General features: G+C 43.0%; 1 protein-coding gene across 3 annotated transcripts in view; it reads right to left on the bottom strand.

Moving 5' to 3' along the window:
* Positions 1 to 586: 586 nt before the first annotated feature.
* The window catches only part of CHST1 (carbohydrate sulfotransferase 1), a 68,027-nt gene continuing 41,055 nt past the window's right edge, over positions 587 to 27,558 (bottom strand). For 2 of the 3 annotated variants that reach the window (XM_070734797.1, XM_070734789.1), the window contains exons 2-3: positions 7,407 to 7,508; positions 587 to 2,104 (exon numbers count right to left, since the gene is read on the bottom strand). In XM_070734797.1, coding sequence (XP_070590898.1) covers positions 801 to 2,060 — 1,260 coding nt within the window. In that variant the 5' untranslated portion in view covers positions 2,061 to 2,104; positions 7,407 to 7,508 and the 3' untranslated portion in view covers positions 587 to 800. The remainder of the gene's footprint in view (positions 2,105 to 7,406; positions 7,509 to 27,558) is intronic. The other variant, XM_070734807.1, reaches the window with a different exon arrangement.

Below are 27,558 nucleotides of genomic sequence, written 5' to 3'. Positions count from 1 at the left end.
AATAGCATCCACAGCTGTCCCGAACAGAGTTCAACAGTCTCAAGATACATTGAGCCTGGCTTGGTGACTTTTACCCTCCAGGAACAATTGATTTTATTGAATTCTTTATTTGAAGGAAAAAAAACAAACACAGAGATAAAGCATTGTTGTTCCCCTTTAGCAAATTTCAATTTCTTTCTTTCTTTTTTGTTCTTTTCTTTTTGTTCTTTTTCTTTTTTGGCACAAAGAAATGTCATAAGTGTTACTAAACAAACTGTGGATCCGCAACCAGCCTGATAACATGACTCAGATATATTAAAACAAGATTAAAAACAAGGAGACTATTCCACCATCAGCTAACAGTAAAACCTGCTCATAAGAGTTGGGAGGGAGGTAACGACACTATTCATAAATTAGACATATATATATTTATATTTATAATTATATATATATATATATATATATATATATTTATAATTACCTCTTACATTGTAAAAGTAAAAAGTGCAAAAGTATAAGCCTTCAGATTCCCATCAATGTGGAGACCCGAGGGTTACTTTTTTTCCCTTTTATATATTGTTAAGTGTGTATGATTTGTAAACATTGCTACCTGTCCACAGTTTGTTTATTTTAGTTTTTCCTCTTAAGAGACCCAATAGTCATCCATCTATACAATGGTTTGAGAAGGGGAACTTTCCTTTTAAGAATCCCATTCAACAATTAGTGCAAAATTTTTAGAGAGTAGGCGGGAAGTGGGAAAGTAAGGCAACAGTTACAAATGGCTCATCTCAAACTTACAATAGGAGCCCCTAACATCTGCATTACCAAAAGGGCAAGAAATCCCTTTCTTCCACCAGACTTATGGAGAGGTTCTTTAGTTCCTTCTCAGAGGATACCAGTTTGTAACCCAGTTGTATTAATACCTGCTGGCACGCATTCTGTGTGAATGCTACAATGTCATAGGAGAGACGGAACCGCCACTTCTCTGCTGTTGCTGCTGAATTTCGGACAGTCCCGTATTTGTGCTTGGCTGCAGACCTGTCTCCCCTTGTGTTATTCTGTATCCATCGTTCCACATTGCTATCCATTGGAATACCGAGGAATTCATATATTTCCTCGGTCTTTTTTAGAGGATTCCTAGCTAGGTCTTCGTATCGCACCAGCATGTATTTGCCTTTCAGCCATGAGGGTCTATTTAAGCCAGTGGACACGGAGTTCAAAAAGTCCTCGCAAACAGTGGTGAGTTGCGTCACGTCCAAGTTGTAGGGTTTCCTACCTGTGCCGTCCCAGATTCGCCAAAGTCTGTAAGTGTCTCTAAACGTTTCGCTCCTGGAAGCAAGGATGCCTCTGGGGTCTCTCACTAATTGTATAATCTTCAGGTTGAGTCTTGGATCATCCACCAAAGCCCGAAGGTCATTGACCTCTGGCACTCGCACTGTTTTGATAGCAACATGCCCATGATCTTTGCATGACTCGGTAGCTAGAGTCAAGTTCAAAGTGCCACATTTTCTCACGCAGTCACCTTCTTCCAGAAGGGTATCAATCGGTGCCAGGGTCTCACAAACTGGTGCAGAGCACAGAGCTTTGCTGGCCCCTCGCCTGAAGAGTCTGTCTGTGGTGTGGTTCACTGGCTGGGGTTTGATGTAATTTTCCAAGAAGTAAAGATCGCAGTCGTAAAGACTCCTCAGCAAATCTCTGCCAGCTCCCAACATGATCCGCCGGTCCATGGAGCCCTTCATCTGTGTTAACTTTGGAATCAAGGTGTACTGGACATGATAAAGGGGCTCAAATAAATAGAAAACATCAAAGTGCTGATTAAAGAGCTGGCCAACAAAAGAAGAACCACTTCTGGTAGTGGCCAAGATCAGGACATGAGTCTTCTTAGAAAGGTTGTAAGAAAAGGTTGGGCTTTCATCGCACAGTCTGTCTGCAGAGTCAGCCTCCTGATTCAGGCTACAATTCATGGGATTGGGTATAGGGCAACTTTGGAAGGACTTGGTTGTAAAAGTGCGGATGGCTGTGTACTGGATAGCAATGGAGGCCAAAGCAAGTAAGAGGACAGCCTTCCAAGAACATTGCATGGCTGGTCACCTTCATGGAGATTCGTCACAGTTCACTTTAGTATCTGCAACACAATAGAGTCAGTCTGATTTGAATGTGAATATTAATACTCCCCCAGAAATCCCACACACTCTGCACAATAGCCTTCTTTCAGGAAAATGGAGAAGTCATTACAAAAGGTATGTGTGTCTGTGTATGTGAAAACATCATGTTCCGTAACCTCAAGACATTGTAAGTACAATGGGTTTATGTACACATCTACATTTTCAACTCCCCCCCCCCGCTGAGAAGAAAAAAAGACGCCTGAAGGCTTCCCTTTCTCTCCAAGTAAAAAAAAAAGGTGAAAATTGTACATTTTCATTGCCAATGAAAGGCAGTCCCCTGCAGTCTGATCAGCTGTGGCAGCCTCTATTAATAGTTGACGAGTGTAGGAAATGTTAACCGCAGGTTTGTTAATGCTGGAAATAATGTATATAGTTCAGGCACAAATTGAAAATATGAACTTCAATTACAAAAGGTAAAATTCAAAAGAATCACATTTTCTCCCTCCCTTAAAAAAACAAAGAAAAAGCAATTGCGGGATGGTTAATGGAAGGGGGAAATGGCTTTCACAAGCAATGTACAGCCGGCCTTGTCAGAGGATGAAGAGGTTGGAATGCCATATTCAAATCTTTACCTACGCAGCATACTGAGAAGTGTAATTTACCATCCCACAACCTGATTGCCTGCAGAAGAATGACAGAAAATTAGCCTTTCCTTTCCCTTATACACAATCCTGATTTCCTCTGTTTCATGGATCAAGCCCACACCCACACAAAGGGGGGGGGGACACAGCCATGGGTATGCAAATTGTGATTTACTGAAAAATTAACTTTGTCATCTCATTTGCTTCCTGACCTTTTACAGGTTCTGTTTCACCTAGTTCTTCATTTCACTTGGGTTATGTTCTCACTGGTCTTCTGTTTATTTACCTGCACAGTATACCCATTTCTTATTAAACAAACTGATTACATAAAGCTATAGCCAATCAAACGGGAGAGGGACGGGGGACAGAGACTCTTCTGCACACTTATTGATTAACATATTGCCAGAGGCAACTGTTTTCTACATATGATTCAGAAAATTATTGAAGAGGAAAAAGCAATTGAGTAAAATCAATCCAATAGTCTATTTTTTTCCCTAAATTATCAACATAAAAAATACCAAAAGACAAAATGTCAGCCTTGTGGTCCCTGATTATGAAGACATCTCTTGCAAAGTATTGAAAAAAAATTCTTCTTCTTGTGCAATGAGAATGGGTGGACAAACCTTTTGTGAGTCAAATGCTGATCTTTACAGCAACAATCTGTAAAATTAAGATGCTACTGGGAAAAGTGCTTTTCGGAAGATTTAGGTCTATGGATACTTTCATTGATGGAGGACAAAATTGTATATTTTTTCCTCAGTTTCCCTTTCCCCCTCAAAAATATTCCTAAAATTTTTTTTTAGAAGATTAGTTGACCATTCAGAACAATTTGTAAGGATATATATAGAAGGAATTAAAGTAACACCTGTTTTCTTCCTTCTTAGAGGCATTACCTGACTCTAAGTGTTATCTTATCCACTGCTGTACCACTCCTTTATTCTCAATATTGAAAGTTTAATTCACAGAATGAACCCTTGCTGTGATCTAACATTTCCAGATGGAATAGATCTGTAGGTGGATCTATTTCCATTTCACAGGAAAGAACTTGAAACTGTTGTTTGTAGTTCAAGATTTGAAACAAAGATAAATAGATCAAAATTCTTTTTTTGAGGTTCCACTAATGGAAGGCTGACAGCCACTGGAAATATGCCTAACAGATTTCTTGAAATATTGCAATAAAAACCATTTTGAATAATGTAACTGCTATCTCTGGACACAATTATTGTTTAAGATGCTTTTGTCCCTGCACTTCTGGCAATTTACATATAATCCAGTTTATGACAAATATGACCAGGCTGAGACATTTGTCAATAGTCTGAAAAATATTTAACCAGCCTGAAGGCTACAAAATCTGTTCCAGCTTCCAGTTGCTTTCCTTCCTGTTAAAAAGGTTTAATGCAAATACATAACTGATGTATATTAATATATCATAACCCTAACCCAATATATACTGCATATAGATCAATGGCTAAGATCCTGAGCTTGTTGATTGAAAGATCGGGAGATTAATGGTTCGAATCCCTAGTGCCATGTAATGGATGAGCTTCTGTTTCTTGTTCCAGCTTTTGCCAAACTAGCAGTTCGAAAGCAAGTAAAAATGCAAGTAGAAAAATAGGGACCACCTTTGGTGGGAAGATAACAGCATTCTGTGTGCCTTTGGCATTTAGTCATGCTAGCCACATGACCACAGAGACGGCTTAGTGTGTGGGGTGGTGGTGTTTGTTTTACAGGGGAAGAAAAAGCTTCCAATTGCTTTCCTTTCTGTTGAAAAAGCTTAATGCAAAGATAGATAAACACCATATTTTTCAGAGTATAACACACACTGAAATATAAGATGCACCTAGATTTTAGAGGAGGAAAGCAAAGAAAAAAAGTATTCTGAACCAAATGGTGTATATTATGTAATAAAACACCAGTGTAGCAGAATACTTTCTACAACCACGTACACTTTTTACAAACTTTAAACTTGACAGCTTTAAGACTAGTGGACTTCAACTCCCAGAATTCCTCCTCCAGTCATGCTAGATGGGGTAATTAGAAGGCAAAAACACCTCTGCTTTTGCAAAAAATGGGTGGTTTTTCACTCCATTTTTTTCAAAAATGTGGTGGGCAAAAGGTCAGGGAAGCCTGCAGAGAGCTCCTGGTTGCAGGGGGATGGCAAGAATGCCCGTTTTTGCAAAAATGGGCCATTTTTAACCTGTTCCTTCCCAAAATGGGGGAATTTTTGCCTTCCCCAGTCCCCAGGAGTTCTTTGCAGGCTTCCCAGACCGTCTGTCCAGTCCATTTTTGCAAAAAATGGGCCCATTTTTCGCAAAAATGGGATGCAGTGGCAGGCTTTGGGAGGCAAAAAACGGCTGTATTCAGTGTATAAGATGCACTGGCATTTGTCCCCTCTTTTAGGGCGGAAAAATGTGTCTTATATTCTGAAAAATATGGTAGGTAGGTACGTAGGTAGGTAGGTAGGTAGGTAGGTAGGTAGGTAGGTAGGTAGGTAGGTAGATAGATAGATAGATAGATAGATAGATATAGATACAGATACATATTGTGTGTGTGTGCGTGTGTGTTGTAAATGTATCTATATAGGCTAAAATTAAACATGTACTGTATACTCAAAGTAAAGATGTCAAATGTATGTTTGGATAGCAACATTTTTTTAAATTTTACAAAAAAAATCTTCTGAATTGTTTTTCACCATAGTTACTGCAAGATCTTCCCTTTCTTATCACTGCCCATATAACTAAGCACTTTGTAGTGGTTCAAAAACTAAAATAATTATTTTAAATACTTTTCTTAAGGTAGCTAGTTTTCTGTAATTTAATAGCTAGCTAAAGAAAATAGTAACTTGGTTGCAGTCTTTCAGGAGTTGCGTGCATAGAAATACAATAAATAAATAAATTGTTGTCAAAACAACTGATGAATCACAAATATCTCACATACCAGAAAGGCTGTCAGCCATTGCATTGTTTAAATATCAAAACTGAAGGGGGTCTTAGAAATTCCTAAAGATTGTGGCAACTATAATCTCCCTTGAAGTATGATTCCTTCCTATATGAAATCAGGAAGGAAGTGCTAGACTTAGCTTTGAAAAAAGGAAAGTGCCCCAATCAAAATGCACAAGAGCATGTAGGCAATGCAAAAAGAGTATAGATAGTTCTCAACCTATGACTGGAATTGGGACAGGATTTCAAGTTGTGAATCATTACGATTCAAAGTCAAGGCACCCACATGACCGGATCTGATTTTACTAAATTTTTGTGGTGGTCATTAAGTAAATCAACAGTTGTTAACTGAACCCATTTTGGGGGTGTAGAGATGGGCTTTTTATCCCTGGAAACTAGAAAGATACCTGGCAAATCCCACTCAGGTGACCATGTAATGCTGCTGCTGTGAGTAATTGGCAAGTGAAATGAGAAGGAATGGTACAACATTTTACAACAGCCAAAAGTACTGTACATTCCATAAAGCACTCATTTTGGTCCTTATTATTTCAAAAGGTTATTAAAAAATGAGTCATAAGCTAAGGACTACCTGTGCTTTGAAGCTCCAGCTGGAAAATACACTGGGGGTTCAATTAACAATGGGAAGGAGATGATTAGAGGGTGAAATTATCTATTTCTATTGTCCAAAAAAAATAGTCGCTGTGCCATTCTAATGATGAGTCAAATAAGTAATACAGATAAGCTCTCTGTCTATTGAACTAACCTTCAAGTATTATACCAAAAAAAAATTAATCATTGAAATGCATGATTTGAAAATGTAAAAAAAAAAGGAGAGGGGCTTGTAAAATGTCTCAGAGAAAGGAGAAACACGTTATTTGATTCATGCAAGCACAGTCCTTGAATTCTAATAAATGGGAGAGAGTTATTATGTGCACTATATTTGAAAATTGCCCTCCAACTGTTCATTTACCTGCTTAAAAATTGTAGCTTACCAATCAAGCTAGAAATCCTGGTTTCCAGAAGCCCAGTGCAACATTTTTCCAGATTTTGGTACTTAGTTTTTTGTCATCTTAACCCAGGGATGGCGAACCTTTTTCGGCTTGGGTTCCAAAAGTGTGAGCGCACGCGATAGCATGTGCATGTATGGCCACATCCATAATGCAAAGACCTCCCCCTGCATGCACACAATCCCCATGCCACCCTCCCGCCACCTGGTGCATGTGCATAGCCTCAACTAAAGTCTCTGGACTTCCACAAGGGCCATTGGGTTGTTTTTCAGGAAAGCCACCTGAAGCCATTGGGCTGTTGGGCCATTTTTCACCATCAACAGGCTTCAGGAGGCTTTCCTAAACCCTGGCAAAAAACGAGCCAACCGGGCATTTATTTCCAAACTTCTGGTTGGCATGTTGGGCCATTTTTTGCCATCCCCAGGGTTTAGGAGGCTTTCCTGAAGCTTGGGGAGAACAAAAACAGCTGAAAAGAAGGCCGAAAATCAGCTGGCCAATGCATGCATGCACGCTGGAGTTAACATAGGCAACAACTCACATGCCCTCAGATATGGCTACATGTGCCACCTATGGCATACGTGCCATAGGTTCGCCATTGCTGTCCTAACCAAAGAAAATTACAATCACCTTCACATCTAACTTGTAGGATAAATCAACAATTCAAGCAGTACAAGACCATTCAGAATGTGCTGCCTGGGCATTTAAGAACAAGGAGTTAATCATGCAATACTTAACTGTTTCAATGGGTAACATGTTGTGTAGCTGTTGCAGGATAATAGCATGACCCGTTGTCCTCTGCATCACTATTATGAACTTCCTGGCTACAGAGAAAGTTTTCTACGGGAAACAGAAATATTATATTAATGTTCTTTGCAGCAAATACATGTTCTTTAAACAGCACAGAATATATAAAAAAAATTGAGTGGTCAAGATTTCCTGCCCTCATAAATGTACAGTGGATATTTCCACAGATTTTGTCTCACAGCACAAATGAATAATATCAGTGTTTCTTTGAATAGCTACCTGTAGCGGAACTCTGCATCCAAGAGTTCCCTAAGGATTCTTGAATAGCAAAATCCTGCCAGCAGATATATGTGGTGCTCAGTGTTTGAAGCTATGTACCAAGCCTCCCTGAGGTCACTGCTTGCAGTCAGTATATTCTGATCTTTATCCCCTTTTGCATACTTAAGATCATGTCAACTATATTTAACTAACTGATCACTTATCCACAGGGAGAAGAACTTATACTTAACTAATGTTGTTGGTATTCAGTTGCAATTTAGATGGCACAGTTAATGACTAAAGATGCTGGGATTTGTAATACAGCAACATTTAGATAACCACAGCATTCCATGGCTTTAGGAGCTCAATTTATTATTACTCCCTGATGAGCATAACTACATCTGATCACCTTGGTTTTGATCTCTTTATGAAAGTATATTGGCCTAATTTCCAGGTGAACCTATTGCAAGTCAAATTAACGCAGCTTCCTCTGCAAACATTTATATTAACATATCTCTGTGAGTTGGATGCTATGTATCACAAGGCTGACAGGCAATGTTCCCTCTAAGGTGTGTCGCCGCGCACCCAAAAACAACCCCCCGTACAGTCTTTTCTAAGGCCGCACAACGGAGCTGGGCGTTGGAGCTGGGGGCGGGGAGAGATGAAAGTGCAGACCCCAGCGAAGGTTTTTCGTATTTTGAATGTCGGGCGCGCGTATGCACACGCTCCCCATCCCCCTGCCAGCCCACCGGGGGGGGAGGCCACAACCAAGAGGCTCGGCACCAGCCCATCCGCAGCAGGCGGGGGCGGCCGTGGCTGTGACTCCCTTTCCTTCTTCCACCAGCAGTAGACATAGGCGGTGGGAGAAGAAAAGGGAGCTGTGGCACCCCCTGCCCCCCCAATGTGCCTCCGCCCCCCTCGCCTCCCTGGCCTCCCGCCGCTGCCTCCTACCCACCCAATCCACCCCTCTCTCCGGCTTTCTCCTCCTCCGCCTCCTGCCTTGGGGTGCAGCTCCTCCCGCAGTTTCCAAGCATTTTGGAGGGGTTTGACTTTTTTTACTGTCCCCTTTTAGTTTCTTTACTATTTTCCTCATTTTGGCAAAATTCCCTCTGTGAAAGTTTAAAGTCTCTGTGTTAGTTTTCACTGCCAATTTGCTATCCATGGTTAAGTTGAAGGTTATTGTGTTGTGATCGCTGATTCCTATGGGCTCGGTTACAAAGACATCATGAACCAAATCCTGTGCATTAGTTAGAACCAAGTCCAGGATCACTTTTCCCCTGGTTGGTTTCATGAACATCTGTTCAAGGGAATAATCAGCTAACATGTCGAGGAACCTTATCTCTCTTTCATTTGTAGAACAAGAGTCCCCTATTATGACTACCCTATTTTTGAGGCCACCTTAAATTAATTTTCCAAATAGCAATCTGCCTCTGGAGTTTGGTTGGGAGGGCGATAGCAGATCCCTAATGTCAGATTACTTTCCTGTCCTAGGATTTTTATCCACAATGTTTCTGTGGGTGAGTTTGAATTTTCTTGAATTTCGAGTTCATGAGATTCCAGCTCCTCATTTATGTACAAGGCCACACCACCACCATTTATCCCTCTCCTGTCCATCCTATACAGTTTGTAACCTGGAATCATTGTGTCCCATTGGTTTTCATCTGTCCACCAGGTTTCTGTTATGCCAATAATATCAATATTATTTTCTTTCACCAAGCATTCCAATTATCCTATTTTTGCTCGAAGCCTTCTAGCATTCATGTACAGACATTTATATGTAATTTTCTGGTGCACTTTCAACTTTGACTGTAGATTTTGACTGTAGAATTTGACTGTAGAATTTGTAGATCATCTACCATGTCTTTCTGCTTGACTATTAAAATTTAGTTTACCTGTTGACTCACCAATGTGTGCATAACTTCCATCCTCCGTATTTGGCAGTGCGCCTTCTCGAACCGGAAGCTGCCCAGCTCCTGTCGACTTGCCCCTACGGATCAGTTTAAAAGCTGCTCTGAAACCTTTTTAATATTAATTGCCAGCAGTCTGGTTCCATTATGGTTCAAGTGTAACCTGTCCCTTTTGTACAGGTTTGGCTTGTCCCAAAATTTTATTTATTTATTTGTCAAACAAGTATAGTATTATAGTACATATTAACATAACATAACATAAGTAGAACGTAGTAATAGAAAGGATAATAAGACAGTAGGACAGGGACATTAGGCACAAAAGTGCACATGCATGCCCCTTACAGACCTCTTAGAAAAGGGGAGATGTCAATTGTAGATAATGTAAGGTTGAAGATTTTGGGGTTGGGGGAAGCAACAACAGAGTCAGGTAATGAGTTCCAGGTGATGACCACTCTAATGCTGAAATCGTATTTTCTGCTGTCAAGTTTGGAGTGATTTACATTCACATGCCCTTGTGTTGTTGTTGTTAAAGGCGAAGTAGTCACTGACAGGGAGTACATTATGATGTATGATTTTATGAACAATAGTTAAATCAGTTCAGAGACGACAGTTGTAAATTTTCTAGATTTAGTATATGAACTCTGGAGGAGTAGGGGAATTTGTTACGTGAGGAGGAGTGAAGGACTCTTCTTGTGAAGTATTTCTGGACTCCTTCGGTTGTATTAATATCTGATATGCAGTGTGGATTCTACACAGGTGAGCTATATTCTAGAATAGGTCTTACAAATGTTTTGTACGCTCTGGTTAATAAATCAGTGTTTCTACAGAAGAAGCTACGTAAGATTAGGTTTACAATTCTTAATGCTTTTTTTGGCAATGCTGTTACAGTGGGCTCTAGCACTTAGGTCATTGGAAAGGAGTACTCCAAGGTCTTTGACTGAGTGAGGGTCCTCTGTTAGTTCATTTTTACCAAGTAGGTATTTTGTATTCGGATTCTTTTTACCAATGTGTAGGACGGAGCATTTGTTGGTAGAGATTTAAAGTTGCCAGTTGTTAGACCATTCAGCTACATGGTCAAGGTCCTTTTGAAGGGCAGAAGTATTATCAGTGGTATAGTTTAAAATCATCAGCAAAGAGAAAACAATTGCTTGTGATATTGTCACAGAGATCGTTTATGTAGAGTATAAAGAGAGTAGGTCCTAAAACACTGCCTTGTGGGATACCACTGTTAACTGGAGCAGGATTAGATATGGCATTACTTATTTTGACCACTTGTTGTCTGTTGGAGAGGAACGCTGAAATCCAATCATGCAGAGGTCCAGGGATGCCATAGGACGGGAAAAAATGTTTCCCAGTTCCTAATGAATCTAAAACCTTCCTCTTGACACCACTGCTTCATCCACGCATTGAAGCTCCTGAGCTCTGCCTGTCTAGCTGGCCCTGTGTGTGGAACAGGTAGCATTTCTGATAATGCAACCTCCCTGTCCAAGATCCCCATTCTCCAAAGCAGCTGGAAAGTTGCTCAGCATGCAGTGGGATGCTCCTACTGTGTTCCTGAAGATCTTCCCCTGCCTCACTATCTCTCTCTGCTTCTCCAGGTCTGCTACCTTGGCTTCAAGGGAAAGAACCTGTTCCCTGAGAGCCAGGAGCTCATTGCACTGATCACACAACCAAAACTTCTGTCCAGCAGGCAGATAGTCATACATGTGACATTCAATGCAAAACACTGGGAAGCTCCCCTCCATCTGCCGACTATCTACCTCCATTTCTTATTAGTATGTGTTTACTGTTATTAGTATACAAATTACTTTAAAAAAAAGATATTTAACTTCCTGTTCTAGATATCGATGATTTTTTGATGGTTTTGATAAGGTTAATCATTTTATTCCCTTACTCACTTCTATTGATTTTTTAAAAAAATAAATAAACCACAGCTTTTTAGGTTGTTCAAATTTTTGTTTTCGTCTTAGTTTACTTTTTGTATTTTCTTTCTTTCTACTTGTTTTAGGAATAGCAGCCACAAAAAAAAAAGGCTGAATTAGTAATTAAACAAGAAACTCACCCCACAAACTTACCAGGGCTCAGCAGGTATTCTTCCCAAGGTTCCTGCCAAGTTCCTTTCTCCCTTTTTATTTTCTGTTTTATTTCCTTTTTTGAAAATGTTCTGCTTAAATAAAGAGCAGTTGCCTCTCTGCTTCCCAAGGAAGAATCAGTGTACTGACCGTTCAAAGTCGCAACAGCCCTGAAAAAGGTGACTTGTGCACCCTTTTCACACTTAGGACCTTTGCAGCAGCCCGATGATCGTGTGATCAAAACTTTGCTGCCGTTTCATATTTATGACCATTGCTGTGTGTCCTGAGGTCACGTGACTCCCTTTTGTTTCTAACCGATCCACGCCCAGGCATGAAAATGTGCTGCTTAGACATTATACTTTTCCGCCCACACCGGAAAAAAATTAGAGGGAACATTGCTGACAGGTAAAGTTCTGTATGAGAGGCTTCATGTTCAATGATCATATGATCTTGCAGTGAAAATTAATATCCAGAGTATATCTTGATTGTGTCTGGGAACCAACTTTGATGTAGCATTCCTTCTGATCTTCTTTCAGTTGGTTGGAGGTGGGTGGCACCCACATTGAATAAAATAAATAAATACTGTTAAATTTCAGTTTTTTAATCCTACATGGATCTTATCAAATGTAAATCTTGGGCTATATTCTGTCCAGCCAAAAATAATACTTTAATATATCTTGATTTATTATGAAACTCTTTATATCCACATTTACCTTTATTATATACTTGTGCTTCAGCATTTCTTCTTTATTGTACAATATTACCAATTCCCTTAATGGAAAACAGAATTTTCAAGTATCCTCTTTGGTCAACCGTTCTATTAATCAGAAAGATGAATCACTTTTCCCATGTTTTTAAGCCTAATCATCTCTATTATTATGCTTACATTTATGCCGAACAGCCCTGATCATCTGCAATAGAAAGGAAGGGCTGAAACACAACTATTCTCACAGTTTATGTTCTTAGAACAAAGACAGTTGGAATAGACTATCATTGGGTGTATAAACACAGTCAGGTTTGTCTGTTTTAATCTGATGGTCGTGGTTGTCTTCCCATTGTGCCTTATTGCTATATCTTTTTATTTTTAACTGCTGGAAATGAGGGAGTGAAAAGATCATTCTGCATGCAGTGTAAGATCTTTTCATATATTTTGCTAGGTTGCTAGTCAGCATTTGTTTAGTGAAGTGTTTATTTGTGTTGGTGTAAGTCTTTTTAAGTTAAGTACAGTACTAGTATTTGAATGAGGAGTAATTCCTGTGACTAGCTATGTGTCAACTCTGAAGTGAACCTGGCTGAAGCAATTTTTCCCTGCTTCATAATTGCCATGGGGAAGGGGGAAGGGACAGGGAGGAATATAGACTGGCTATCAGTCAAAACAAAAAGTTTTCTTGTGGGAACCAAGGTCATCCCCAAAGATAGCAAGTGAAGGAGAAGAGTAGTGATCAAGCAGTCTCCCAGCTATTTTGATTGGACAATGTGACCAGTGACATTTGGGGAGGGAAATATCTGCTCTTTTCATTAGGGGAGAAATCACTGGGGCTTTTAGAGTTGGTTTTCACTAAATGTGCCAAAGTGATGTATCCAATAAACATGTTCTTTGAGGAATCTACCTGCCTCAGAGTTCTGCTTTTGGCAGATGCATTACTTGGAACCCTAACACTATGAAGCAGTGGAACAGCCTGTCTCCTGGTGTTATGGATCACTGGAGATTTTCAAGCAAAGATTGGATCACTATTTATTGGAAATGGCATGAGGATTCTTGAACCTGGCAGGGGATTAGCCTAGGTCAGTGATGGCGAACCTTTTTTTGCTCGGGTGCCAAAAGGGTCCACAATAGCATGCATGCATGTGCCCACACCCATAATGCAATACCCTCCCCCCATGTATGCATCCACAACCTCCCCCGTGCTCTCCCCCCACACACACACACACATGCATGCAGATCTCACTGAAGTCTCCAGAGCCTATGCATGGCGAAAAATGGGCCCAATGGTCCTACTAGAAGTTTATTTATGAATTTTTGATAGGCCCATTGTGCTGGTTATTGCCTTCCCCAGGTTTCAGGAGGCTTTCGTGAAGCCTTGAGAATTTGAAAATGACTTTTCCCCCATCCTCCGGAAGGCCGAAAATCAGCTGGCCAGCGCGAACATATGTGCTGGAGCTGACATGTTGCCCTCATGTGGCACCCTAGATAATCTCCAAAACCTAGATAACCTCCAAAGCCTAGATAATCTCCAAGGCCTAGATAATCTCCAAGTCCTAGATAATCTCCAGGGCCTAGATAATCTCCAGGGCCTAGATAATCTCCAGGGCATAGATAATCTCCAGGGCCTAGATAATCTCCAGGGCCTAGATAATCTCCAAGGTATTTTTGATTCTATAAATCAACACAGCACTCGTAAATATTTCCTACACTGGAGGTTGTGGCCAAAAATATATTTGTATGTGAGTAAATCTGTTTAATTTAATTCCTACAAGTTCTTTCTACCTCAGTCCAAGGCAGTGGTGGGTTCCTACTGATGTGGTCCAGAGCACTGCACTGGTATGAAATCACTGATGATGCAATTTTCGGTGATTTTTTTCCCCGTCGTCTCCATATCAGAAAAAACCCTCCCGCCACAAGGTGGGATGCGTGCACGTGTGCGCATATGCACCGGTAGCAAAATTCAACTGGAACCTGGTGATATCAACAGGAGTACAGAGAATTTCGATAATAGTCTCATTCAGTGCCTTTGAACTGCACATGCAAATGAAAGACAGAAGCCAAAAACAGATGTTGCTGCATTCTGGTTATGGGATTTGGCTGAACAGACTAAGCTGGCACTTTTACCCTGTCCCAGAATGAGCCATATAAGTGGCACTCAGGGAGAAGTAGTATCTTCTTGGCACAAGGAAAATACTATATAAGCTCAAAATCTCTTGCAGATGATATAAACACTTATAATATTTTAGGCATGTCCTGTAAAGTACCAGGGTAGACTATCTTGAAGTACATAACTGGACATACTCTTGCAACATATATGAGGCAACCTGACATTCTTCATCATCATAATTTTATCCTATTATTTTTTCATATTATTGTTTTGTTTCTTGTATATGCTGTGAGACGCCTCGAGTCCTCGGAGAGGGGCGGCATACAAATCCAATAAAATAAATAAATTTTCCAAAAATATTGGTGTAACCATTATGGAACGCTTATGGTGTGCATAAGCACACCATTTTGCCTACCATCCTTGTCCTACTGTCCTATTGTCTTCTTTTATCATTACTTCCTTTGTTATGTTGGGGGGACATGATCAAAACATTTAAATATGTTAAAGGGTTAAATAAGGTTCAGGAGGGAAGTGTTTTTAATAGGAAAGTGAACACAAGAACAAGGGGACACAATCTGAAGTTAGTTGGGGGAAAGATCAAAAGCAACATGTGAAAATATTATTTTACTGAAAGAATAAAATCCTTGGAACAAAGATCCTTGGAACAAACTTCCAGCAGACGTGGTTGGTAAATCCACAGTAACTGAATTTAAACATGCCTGGGATAAACATATATCCATCCTAAGATAAAATACAGGAAATAGTATAAGGGCAGACTAGATGGACCATGAGGTCTTTTTCTGCCGTCAGTCTTCTATGTTTCTGTTTATATATACTACTATCCCATACTGACAAATAAAATAAATAAATATACTCACTATTTAGCAATATATACAAGACAGATAAAGCTAACAGTGAAATGACTGACTTCACAAGCAATCTGATCAAATCCTATATTGATTGATTGATTGATTGATTGATTGATTGATTGATTGATTGTTAGAGTTGAAAGGGACCATGAAGGCCATCGAGTTCAACCCCCTGCCCAAGCAGGAACCCTATAGTACACCAGCCAAGTGGCAGTTCAATCTTCTATACAGTTCATGACATCATACTGATGAATCTTTCCATCTTAAATGAAATCTGGCCATAATATGAAACAGTATCAGAGATTTTATCATGACATGTATTCCCTCAGGACCAAAATATACATGAGTGAAAACAAATGCAAAATTGCCATTTATTTACAATTTGTTTACTTTTTTTTCCTTGCATATAATGAATCTGGATTCACTTTGCTCTTTAGACAAGTAAGAAAGCTTCCATATTTCCCACTTTACACATAAACACAATCATAAGATTTCTTTGCATCACAAGGAAATTAAACTTCCTCCTTTCTCCTGACAATTTTTTTTTCTCACACTATAAACAAAATGAGAAATTCCAGCAGCAGCCCACAATATGGAACTATATTTTCATGCATTGATCTAGCAACTCTCTTCCTTAGCACTGGAACCGCAATATATATATTTTAAAAACTTCTAAAAACAAATGGACACAATAAAATACATCTTTGCAAACTCAGATATTGTACACATATCCAAGGCCTGGTATTTGGTATTAAATGGAGTATTCCCACTCACTTAATGACTGATGGTCACAGATTATCACATAAACATATGAAATGATCTTAATAGACCACTTTTAAGATGTGGTATGGAATGAGACACATTACTTTTAAAACGGGATATCCAGTTTTTGCAGTTACAATGAGAAAAGGCTGTTTACGTAGAAACAGGTAAAGCTTAGGGATCTTCAGTTTTAGAGACTGAGCATAAAATGTTGACAACAAACGCTGTGTAAATCCCTAATTAATTTACCCAAATATTTATTTAATCTGACCCTGTTGCAAACAAGAATCTGAGGTTATTCTGCTTGACCAGTAGTTTGCTATTTTCTCTCTCATTTATTATGAAGAAGTTTTCCTCCATCCACCCTTAAAAGGCACATGTGCAACCTTTCATCTTTAACAGTTGCTCTGAGCATTGCTTAAACACCCAAAACAGTTTGCTTCATTGGTGTATTGACGCACACACAAATCTCATGTCTCCTTATTGCCCATTAAAGCTCAATGGGAGAACAAGAGCAGCAGCTGGCAGGCAACAAAATGAAGAGATTTCTGCAGCCAACAACATAACTACACATACAGTACAATGCAATTTCAGTAATATGGTAGCTACACATATGTCAGGGCTCCAACTATTCCAACTCAAAACCTCTTATGGCTTTAGCATATTAAAATACCTAACTGAGGAAAGGCCAAAGTTCTTGGTGATTTCTCCCAAGTGGAGACTGTGTTGTAGACTGATTACTTGCCTAGAAAAGACTGAAGAAGTAGGGCAGGTGTGTGTGCGTTAGGTCATATCCATGTCATTTATAGAAGGCAAAGCAGGGCTGCTTTGAATGGGCCCAGAGTCTGATTCAAAACAGCAATGTTTTCATTTATCAGGAATGATGAACCGTTGCACTTACCTGAACGGTCTTCTCGCTGCACTGCAAGGAGAGTCCAATCATGGGTTATACTTCAGCCTTGCTGGAAGGGACTGAGTTAAAAATTAGCATAAATAATGGTCCAACCCCCTTGCTGCCCACTCCGGGTCAGTCTTATAATAAAACGAAGTCATAGTGATAGTAAACCAATAACATTTATTAACCAGATCAACTGAACGTTAAAGCAAACTATCAATAAACCCTGTGTCCCTGGGCTTAAATACTGGGTGGGTTTGGACTCTCCTTGCAGTGCAGCGAGAAGACCGTTCAGGTAAGTGCAACGGTTCTTCTCCACTTGCACTGCTTCGGAGAGTCCAATCATGGGATATACCCAAGCTCGACCAATTAGGGGGGGAAAAACTATGGCTGGACCAGGGACGCAGTTTCCTTGCATACTCTCTGCAAAACTCTGCGCCCAAAGGCTGCTTCCGTGGAAGCAAATCTATCTAACCGGTAGTGTTTGATGAAGGTGTTGGGGGCTGCCCATGTTGCTGCCCGACAAATGTCCTCGATCGGCGCCTGGGTCGCCCAGGCTGCTGAAGTGGCAGCACTTCTCGTGGAGTGAGCCGTGATGCCCCCTGGTATAGGTGTGTGCCTTGATTTGTATGCAATGATAATGCATGAACGGATCCAACAACTAATAGTCTTTGGTGATATCTTGTTTCCCATGGAAGCCGGGAAATAGGATACAAATAATGATTCTGTCTTTCGAAAGGTACTAGTTCGTCGGATGTAAATCTTGATGGCACGCCTGACATCCAACTTGTGCCACCGTAGTTCCAATGGATGTGAACCATGAGTGCAAAAGTCTGGCAGGATAATGTCCTGTGATCTGTGAAAAACCGTGTTTATCTTTGGTAAGAATGAAGGGTCGAGTCGTAAGACCACCCTGTCCGTATGGAAGATACATAAGTCCGGTCTGACCGATAAGGCTGTCAGCTCAGAGACCCTTCTTGCTGACGTAATAGCCGTAAGGAATGCTGTTTTAAGAGATAGGAGTCTTAGTGGTATGTCACGCAGTGGTTCGAAGGGTGGCTCCGTGAGGGCCTGCAACACCAGTGGTAGGTCCCATGTAGGGAAGCGATGTACTGGTGGAGGTCGGATATTCGCTGCCCCTCTAATGAAGTCCCGAATCCAAGGATGTTGTGAAATAGGCCGGGAGAAGTCCATTTTGAGAATAGTGGCTATGGCGGCCACCTGCCTTCGTAGGGTATTGGGTGCCAAACCCTTATCGAGCCCGCTTTGCAGAAACTCAAGGATCTGGATTACCGAGGGGGATTGAGGATCTCGGTTCTGGGCTCTGCAGAAGGTGCAGTAGGCCTTCCAGGTCGCTTGGTAAATTCGAGTCGTAGATGGACGACGTGATGCCTGAATGGTGTTTATTACCCTGTCTGGCACTAGTCCTCTCCTCAGTCTCTCCCCCTCAAGTGCCACACGGCAAGTTTCCACCATTGGGGCTCCGGGTGGAACACAGATCCTTGCGTCAGGGCTACTTTGTGATGTGGAATTCTCCAAGGGGGGGAGATGGACAGGTCCATCAGGTCTGCAAACCATGGACGTCTGGGCCAGTATGGAGCCACTAATATTATCTCCGCTTGTTCTAGGAGCAGCTTGTTTATCACCCTCGGGAGTAGGCATATCGGGGGGAAGGCGTATAACAGTCCCTCCGGCCACGGGCAGCTCAGCGCGTTTATTTGTTCTGCCCCCGGTGTAGGAAACCGGGAGAAAAACCTTGGTAATTGATTGTTCAGATGGGTGGCAAATAAATCCACCTCTGGGGTCCCGTATCTGAGAGAAATCTCCTGGAACAGACCTATATCCAGGCTCCACTCCGCTGGATCTATAGTTGTCCTGCTGAGCCAATCCGCCTGGGTATTCGAGACGCCCGAAATGTGTTCTGCCCTGAGGGATACCAGATGAACTTCTGCCCACCGAAACAGAGCCTGTGACTCTCGCATGAGGCAACCCGACCTCGTGCCCCCTTGGTGGTTGATGTGCGCTCTGGTTGCCACATTGTCCGTAAGGATCAATACGTGCTGTCCTCTCACTTGTGTCTGGAAGTGGTGTAGTGCCAAGTGGACCGCTCTGAGCTCCAGGAAATTGATGTTTGGGGTCGCGAGCTCCGCTGGACTCCACAGTCCCTGGGCTACTCCCGCACTGGAGTGGGCGCCCCAGCCCAGGAGGCTTGCGTCTGTTGTAATGGTGATTTCCTGATTGGACAGGAAAGGAGACCCCTGCTGAAGAGCTGTTGACTTCCACCATGGGAGCGAGCGGCGCACCTCTGAGGAGATTGTCACCAGTCTCGCGGAATGGCTGGTTCGGTTCCTTTGGAATGGTATGAGGAACCACTGCAAGGGCCTGGCATGGAGCCTGGCCCACGGTACAATGTCTATGCAAGAAATGAATACTCCCAGCAGCTGGGACAGAAAAGAGAGTGGTGCTGCTCTGTTCTGCTGTAGTTCCGTAACTAAAGATCGTACTTTGGTCTGACGGTCGGTTGACAGGAAGACTTTGCCCTGCACGGTGTCTATATAGGTGCCCAAGTGTGGTAAACACCTGGTTGGAGTAAGATGACTTTTCTGATAATTGACAGAGAAACCTAGGGTCTCTAAGGTCCTTATGGTTTCCGTCAGGTCGTGCCGTGCCTTGTTGGGGCTGCTGGATAGTATAATGATATCGTCCAAATACGCCATGAGGCGCAGAGGACGAGTCCTGAGATGTGCAGTGAGAATGTCCAGTAGTTTCGTAAACGTTCTGGGGGCCGATGAAAGGCCAAAGGGCATGGCCTTGTACTGGAAGTGTTGGCCCTCGATGCAAAAGCGAAGGTATTTCCTGTATGCCGGATGAACCGGGACATGTAGGTATGCCTCTTTGAGGTCTATGGACGTCAGCCAGTCCCGCCGACGGATTGCTGCTAGAATTGTCCTTAATGAATGCATTTTGAACCTGCGGTATCTGATGTACAGGTTCAACTGTTTTAGATTTAGAATGAGGCGACAGCCTCCCGAGGCCTTGGGCACGATGAATACGATGGAATAGTACCCTTGTCCCTCCTGATGGAGGGGGACTCCTTCTATGGCCCCTATGTCCATTAGGTGGTAGACCTCTTGGTGAAGGAGGGTTCGCTTGAGGGAGTTGAAAATAGTCGGGCACTGCAAGAATCGGTTTGGCGGTGTCTGCAGAAATTCTATGGTGAGTCCCTGGGCTATTGTGTTTATAGCCCAAGTGTCTGCAGATATAGACTCCCAGGAGGCGGCGAAATGCTGCAGCCGTCCTCCTATGGCTATGGAGTCATTTGTTCTTGCGATATCCTCCCCTGCTGGAGCCTCTGAAAGGTCTCCTAGATTGTTGAAACTGTCTGTTTCTATCTCCGAAGGTATTCCTGTCTGTTCTGTAAGAGGATTGGGAGAAGGACCCCTGGTTATACGACCTTCCGGCTTGGGGTGTAATCGCGGAAGTCTCCGCTCGAAAGGGTTGACGTCTGAAATAGGGAGTCGTACGTCTGTCCTGCCGCCGATAGGTTCTGGGCAGGACCTTCTTCTTATCCTTATCCTCGATGAGTACCTTATCGAGGGCCTCTCCAAACAGCTTGCTCCCATCGAACGGAGCAGAGGCAAGGCGCCACTTGGACTTGGCGTCTGCTTGCCACGTGCGGAGCCAGAGTAGACGGCGAGACGACTGGTTTGTTGCCAGAGCTCGGGAGGCAAACCGTGATGCAGAGAGGGTGGCGTCCGCAGAGAATTCCGCTGCCGCCAGCAATTTGTTGAGATCTTGCCTCAGGCGCCCCTCCTCAGGGCCTAGCTTCGCGAGCATCTCCTGGAGCCATATGACTGAAGCTCTATTAAAAAACGAAGCCGCTGAGGCCGCTTTGAGTGCCCATGCAGACATCTGGTGTGATTTTTTAATAAGCCCCTCCGCTCTTCGGTCCTCCGGCTTCAGGCCTTCTGACATGTCTGAAGGAACTAGGGCATTAGACACCAGGGCTGCTACTGGAGCATCAATGGATGGAAAGTCCAGTAAATTCTCAAGTTCTGGGTCAAATGAGTAAAATTTTCGCTCAGATGCTGTTGGGCCCAGGGCTCCAGCCGGGTGTTGCCACGGCCTTTTGATATTGTCCAGAAATATCTTAGGAGCAGGAATGAGATCTGCCTCCTTCTGTGGTTCGGACAGTACCCTGCTGGCAGGTTGTGGGGCAACTGCTGGGTCTGTGGTTTTGTCTGCTGCGCCTGGAGCTACTGCCATCCTTGCTTTATTGAGCAGTACTCGGAAGATGGATGGCCTGAAAAGACCCGCATAAGCTGGTGGTTCTGGAGGTGCATATTCGTCCTCCGATAGACCATCCTCTGGGTCTGAACCCCCTCTGAAGGCCGCCTCCTCTTGGAATGAATCATGAGCTGGGGAGGCAGGAGCAGGCGCTGCCCAAATGTCTCTATGCCTTGTAGGCGTAGGTTGAGGAGATGGCGGGGGGCCAACAGTTGTAGATGATTGCTGAACTCCGGCCACTATGCCATGTGAGTACGCGGAGGCAATCATGTCTTGCAATGCTGGGGGCATGCGTTGCCAAGTATCCGGGGAGGAGCGGAGCCCAGCTGCCGTCGGAGTGAATGTGGCTGTGGGTGGCAGTGGCGGTGCCATGTGCCATGAGGTTGAAGGCATGGCAAATTCAGGCCTTGGTACTTCTGCCACCTGTGTGGAGCCACCGAATCTATCTGGTGACCAGTCATTGTCGGTGGCTGTCCCCCTCCCTTCTGGAAGTCTTGGAGAGGCGACCCCACTAGTACCTGCCAACTGACCTGGGGTTGCAGGCGCATGTGGCCCTGGGACTTGTTTCTGAGCTTCAAGCTGATCCTCTAGAGCTTTAATACGTCTCTCCGCTTCCTTTAAGGCAGAGGAAGATTGTGTACTCTTAGATTTGCTTTTAGAAGTGTGAGACTTCTCTTTAGCTTTAACGGGGGGTTCTGTAGGCCCCTGTTGAGGTACGTCAGCCATTGTTAATGAGAAATAATTGCGCCCGGGAAAAACAGTAGCAACTGTATGAAACTCCGAGAAGCTGACTCACCCAAAATGGCTACCGCAGCTTGAATACCGCCCCTTCCTGAGTTGAACAGGATATTCTGGGGTAACACTGGCATTCATTGGTGTCTGGGGCTGTCAATCACCCATCCAAGATGGCGGCCGGCAGTCCGATCGGCCATGAAGACACCCAAAATGGCGGCCCCCTTTAAGAAGCCCTCTTGCGCAGCTCAGTTTGAGGCTCCCCTAACTGATCTTAGCCTCTCCTGTTTCCCAGCGTGATCCGCGACCCCGTGGGCCGTCTGATGACCGGCTGGTCCACAATCTCCGCTCTCCTGCTCTGTGAGCTCGGATCTGGGCGGGAACTATAAACGCGACTTTTTCTTCTCTCTCTGGCGATCGCCGCTTTCCTCCTGAGCCGCTAGGTAAGCGAGGGAATGCGTCCGCTCCCCGGCTCCGTGAGCTCGGGTCTTGGCGGGAGTTTTAAAAGGGACCGCGGCTTTTCTGCTCTCCTGCAATCTCCTGATCGCTCCGGTAAGCCTCGATGGTCGCCTTTATGGGGTATGGCCACGCAGGCCGGGGACCCCCTCCTTCAACGACTCCCGGTCCTAGGAGCAGTACCCACGCAGGGAAGAGGCTCCGACCTGGGAAATAGGGTGCAGGCAATACTCCACAGAGTAGGGTGCCCGATCCTCGAAGTGACTGTAAATTCGCTGCACCTGAAAGGATAGGAGAAAAGAGAGAAAAAGACAGCATTAATGATGAAATAAAACAAACCATTTTAATTAGAATAGCACAATAAAACATAAGAGAAAAAACTCATGTGTCCCTTCACTATGACTGAGTTTTTTAGACTGACCCGGAGTGGGCAGCAAGGGGGTTGGACCATTATTTATGCTAATTTTTAACTCAGTCCCTTCCAGCAAGGCTGAAGTATAACCCATGATTGGACTCTCCGAAGCAGTGCAAGTGGAGAACATAAATGTTTTAACTCCAAAAATGCATTAAAGAATAAACTTTTCCCCCCTCGTGGAATCTGTGCATAAGATATTGCCACAAAGTACAAATTGTTTTTAACTTACAACAACTAATAATACTAATTTGAAGAAGGAGGAGGAAGAGAAGGAGGAAGAGGAGGAAGAGGAGGAGGACAGGGTTGTTGGAGGTCTTCTAGTCCAACCCCCTGGTGAGGCAGGAAACCCTACACTACTTCAGACAGATGGTTATCCAACAGCTTCATAAAAACTTTCAGTGTTGATCACTTAGGGACTGTACAAAATTATAAATTTCCTTCCCAGGAAACTGAATTTCAAACCTGGATTTGAAATTCCATCATCCAGGCTACACATGCACATTCCCAGTCACGCGATGACATTTTGGACATTTGGCAACCAGACTGCATTTATAGTCATTTGCAACATTCAACAGTCATGTGATCATTTTTCACAATATTTGTGGGGGTTTTGCCAGAAACCTGCATATGCTTCCAGTTTCCAATCAAATATTGTTTCAACTCCTACCCTCAAAACGTCGCTACAGAGCACTGCACACCAAGACAACTAGACACAAGAACAGTTTTTTTCCGAACGCCATCACTCTACTAAACAAATAATTCCCTCAACACTGTCAGACTTTCTACTAAATCTGCACTTCTATTCTACTAGTTTTTCTCATCATTCCTTTCACCCATTTCCTCCCATGTTGACTGTATGACTGTAACTTGTTGCTTATATCCTAAGATTTTTATAAATATTGCTTCTTCATTGCTTATTTGACCCCTATAACAATCATTAAGTGTTGTACCACATGATTCTTGACAAATGTATATTTTATTTTATGTACACTGAGAGCATATGCACCAAGACAAATTCCTTGTGTGTCCAATCACACTTGGCCAATAAAAATTCTATTCTATTCTATATGCCCATTGTAGACAATGGATTTTCTTAACAAGCACTGAAAAAAAAAGACTGTAAAATTGAGAGTGATCATATGGTGACCCACTTAACAAGTAATGCAACTTACAACAGTAATTCTGGGTTGAATTATGGCTGCAAGTCAAGGACTACCTAACATTGCAGATTTAACCCACCCTATCCATATCAGGTTGGCCAATATTTTGCAAACCTGTCTAATTATAATAAGCCCTATAATGGAACTATTGTATATCCACAAATTCAATCTGTAATCCCATGATTAAGAACAAAATCGTTTATATGGTGTAATCAATGTTCATGGGTCACTTCTGCAAAAAGAAATAACCAAGAATGCTTTGCTGACTACGGTGTTCCCTCGCTTTCCGCGGGGGATGCGTTCTGAGACCACCCGTGAAAGTCAAATTTCCGCAAAGTAGAGATGCGGAAGTAAATACACTATTTTTGGCTATGAACAGTATCACAAACTTTCCCATAACACTTTAAACCCCTAAATTGCAATTTTCTATTCCCTTAGCAACCATTTAGATTATTACTAACCATGTTTATTTATTAAAGTTTATTAAAAAAAATATTTATTAAAAGCAGACAAAAGTTTGGCGATGACATATGATGTCATCGGGTGGGAAAAACCGTGGTATAGGGGAAAAACCCGCAAAATATTTTTTAATTAATATTTTTGAAAAACTGTGTTATAGACTTTTCGCGAAGTTCGAACCCGCGAAAATCGAGGGAACACTGTACTTCCATTCTAAATCTCTTTAGAGATGATATGGGAGATATGAAAAAAAGAGATTTATTTTCTCATTTTCTCCCATTAAATGAATGTCCCATGGAGACATATACAGTGATACCTTGTCTTACAAACTTAATTGGTTCCAGGACGAGGTTCTTAAGGTGAAAAGTTTGTAAGACGAAACAATGTTTCCCATAGGAATCAATGGAAAAGCGATTAATGCATGCAATACCAAAATTCACCCCTTTTGCCAGCTGAAGCGCCTGCTTTTGTGCTGCTGGGATTCCCCTGAGGCTCCCCTCCATGGGAAAGCCCACCTCCGGACTTCTGTGTTTTTGCGATGCTGCAGGGGAATCCCAGCAGTGCAAAAACGGGGGCTTCGCTGTCAACGGAAGTCCGGAGGTGGGGTTTCCCAGCGAGGGGAGCCTCAGTGAAATCACAGCATCGCAAAAACACAGAGGTCTGGAGGTGGGCTTTCCCATGGAGGGGAACCTCAGAGGAATCCCAGCAGCGCAAAAACGGGTGCTTCTCTGGCAACAGAAGTCTGGAGGTGGGGCATCCCAGCGGCGGTGGTGGGTTTGTAAGGTGAAAATAGTTTGTAAGATGAGGCAAAAAAATCTTAAACCCCGGGTTTGTATCTCAAAAAGTTTGTATGATGAGGTGTTTGTAAGACGAGGTATCACTGTACTGTATTTTTCATTGTATAAGACACACTTTTTACTTCAAAAAAGTGTGTCAAAAAGTGGGTGCATCTTATACACTGAATGTTGTTGAGGCCGCCTGGCAGCCCTCGGCGGGAGGTTGGCAATTCAGCCCTGGGGATGCCCCAGAAGGTGGGAGATTGGAGTGGGGGCTGATGAGTCAAGCCGCCTCCCGTGGGACAATCAGGGCTGGATGCGCCGAGGGGATGCCCTGCCCGGTTCTCTGCAGCTGCATGTGGGTAATCCTTGCCAGGGGCTCCCAGAAGCTCTGCTCCGGACCCAGCAACAAAGCATTGCATTCCAAGCAGCTGCACAGGGCCTCCGGGTGGCAGGGACAAGGCGGGTGCATCGCTGAGTTAGCCAGTCCTGGCAGAGACAGCAGCAGAGGCAACTGCTGAGGCTGCTCCAGCGACTTCTCTTCGAAGAGCATCAGTGCCGGGAATGTCATGTCCACGCCCCAGGACCCATCCCCACCGTCGCTGCCACTGCCACCATCTTAGCCAGTAACAGCTAACTTAGGTGGCATGCCCCCCTTGTTCCTGCCACACGGAAGTTCCATGCAGGTGCCTGAAATGCAACACTTTGCTGCTGTGAAGAACCAGGCAGGGCGTCCCCTCGATGCATCTTGGGAGTCCTGCGGGGCGGAGCCCATCCAGAGAGATTTCACAGAAGCAAAAGACATCCATCCTTGGGTGAGTTACTTAACCCGGCCCCTAGGATCCCTGGCCCCAACTCCAAGTGTTGGTCCTATGTCTTGGACTCCCTTTCCAAGCCAGCCCCCAGCAAAGCCCAGGCTGTGGGGTTCAGCAGCTTCTTCCCCATCCCCAAAATATGAAGGCGAAACCCCGAGCACAGGAGAGGAATCAAGCCTGCTTGGCTGGCTCAGCTGGCTGTAAAACCAGGAAGTTCTGCATGAAATTGGAGGATAAGCTCAGAAGAAGTGGGGTAGGCTGCTGGCTGGTCCCCAGAGAGACAGAGATAGAAACAGAGAGACAAGAGGGGAAAAGAGAGGGGGGAGTGAGAAAATAATGGAAAGAATGAGGGAGGGGAAGAATAAACAAATGCGAGAGAAGGGGAGAGAAGGAAAAAGAGAGGGAGAGGGAAAAGAAAAACAGAAATGAAAGGGAGAGTGTGAGAGAGAAATGAGAGCAAACAAGGGAGAAAAAGAAAGAAATGAGAAAATGATGGAGGCAGAGAATGAGAGGAAAGACAGAGAAACAAAAGAAAGAGAGAAGTGACTCTTGATTTAAAACATATGGTAAAAAGCACCCAAAGAATGAGAGAGAGAAAACCCCCAGCTCTCACCTGCTTTTGGAAATGGTTCAAGAGTGTATGCATACGCACACACACACACACACACACACACAAGGGGGGAAGACGGGGATGGAAAAAGAGAGTGGAAGTGAGAGGGGGAAGGAATGAGAGAGAAAAAGAGAGAAAGAGAGAGAAATTAGAAACAAATGAGAGAGAAAAGGGGGAGAGAGAGGGAGAGAAAGAAAGAAAAAGGAAAGAGATAGGGAGGGAAAGAGAGAAGTGGAGAGGAAAGAAGGAGGGAGGGAGGGAGACATTTCCCACAGACAAACCCACCCCCTTGTGGATGGAGAGGTTACTATTACTATTTAATACTACACCATTTGGTTCAGAATTCTTTTTTTCTTTGTTTTCCTCCTCTAAAATCTAGGTGGGTCTTATACACCGGTGCGTCTTATACACCGAAAAATATGGTACTAATATTTTAAAACCAACCTTATAACTGTCCACAAAAAATCCAAGACTGTGAAATGTGAAAATGGAGTGGGGGGGGGGGAGAGAATGAAACCAAATGCAAGGCAAAATGAATCTGTTATTCTTCACTTGGTAGTTTGATCTTCAAACTGTAAACCTCATTCTGTGCAGCAATTATAAGCCATACAGTTCTAAACTGTTTTGAGCACTTGTAAGCAAGCAAATATTGTTACTTAGCATTCTTGCAAGAAGGGAGAAATTTCATAATTGCTTCCCTAAGAGACGTACCCATAACAGGTGTACTGTAATCTGTAATATATTATAGTCTGCAATGCAATATGTAATATATTAGGGTGGTCTGTAATATATATATATATATATATATATATATATATATATATATATATATATATATATATATATATATATATATA

Source organism: Erythrolamprus reginae, chromosome 1 (assembly GCF_031021105.1).
Source record: "Erythrolamprus reginae isolate rEryReg1 chromosome 1, rEryReg1.hap1, whole genome shotgun sequence".
Lineage (NCBI taxonomy): Eukaryota > Metazoa > Chordata > Lepidosauria > Squamata > Dipsadidae > Erythrolamprus > Erythrolamprus reginae.
This window is presented reverse-complemented; position numbering and strand designations above follow the sequence as displayed.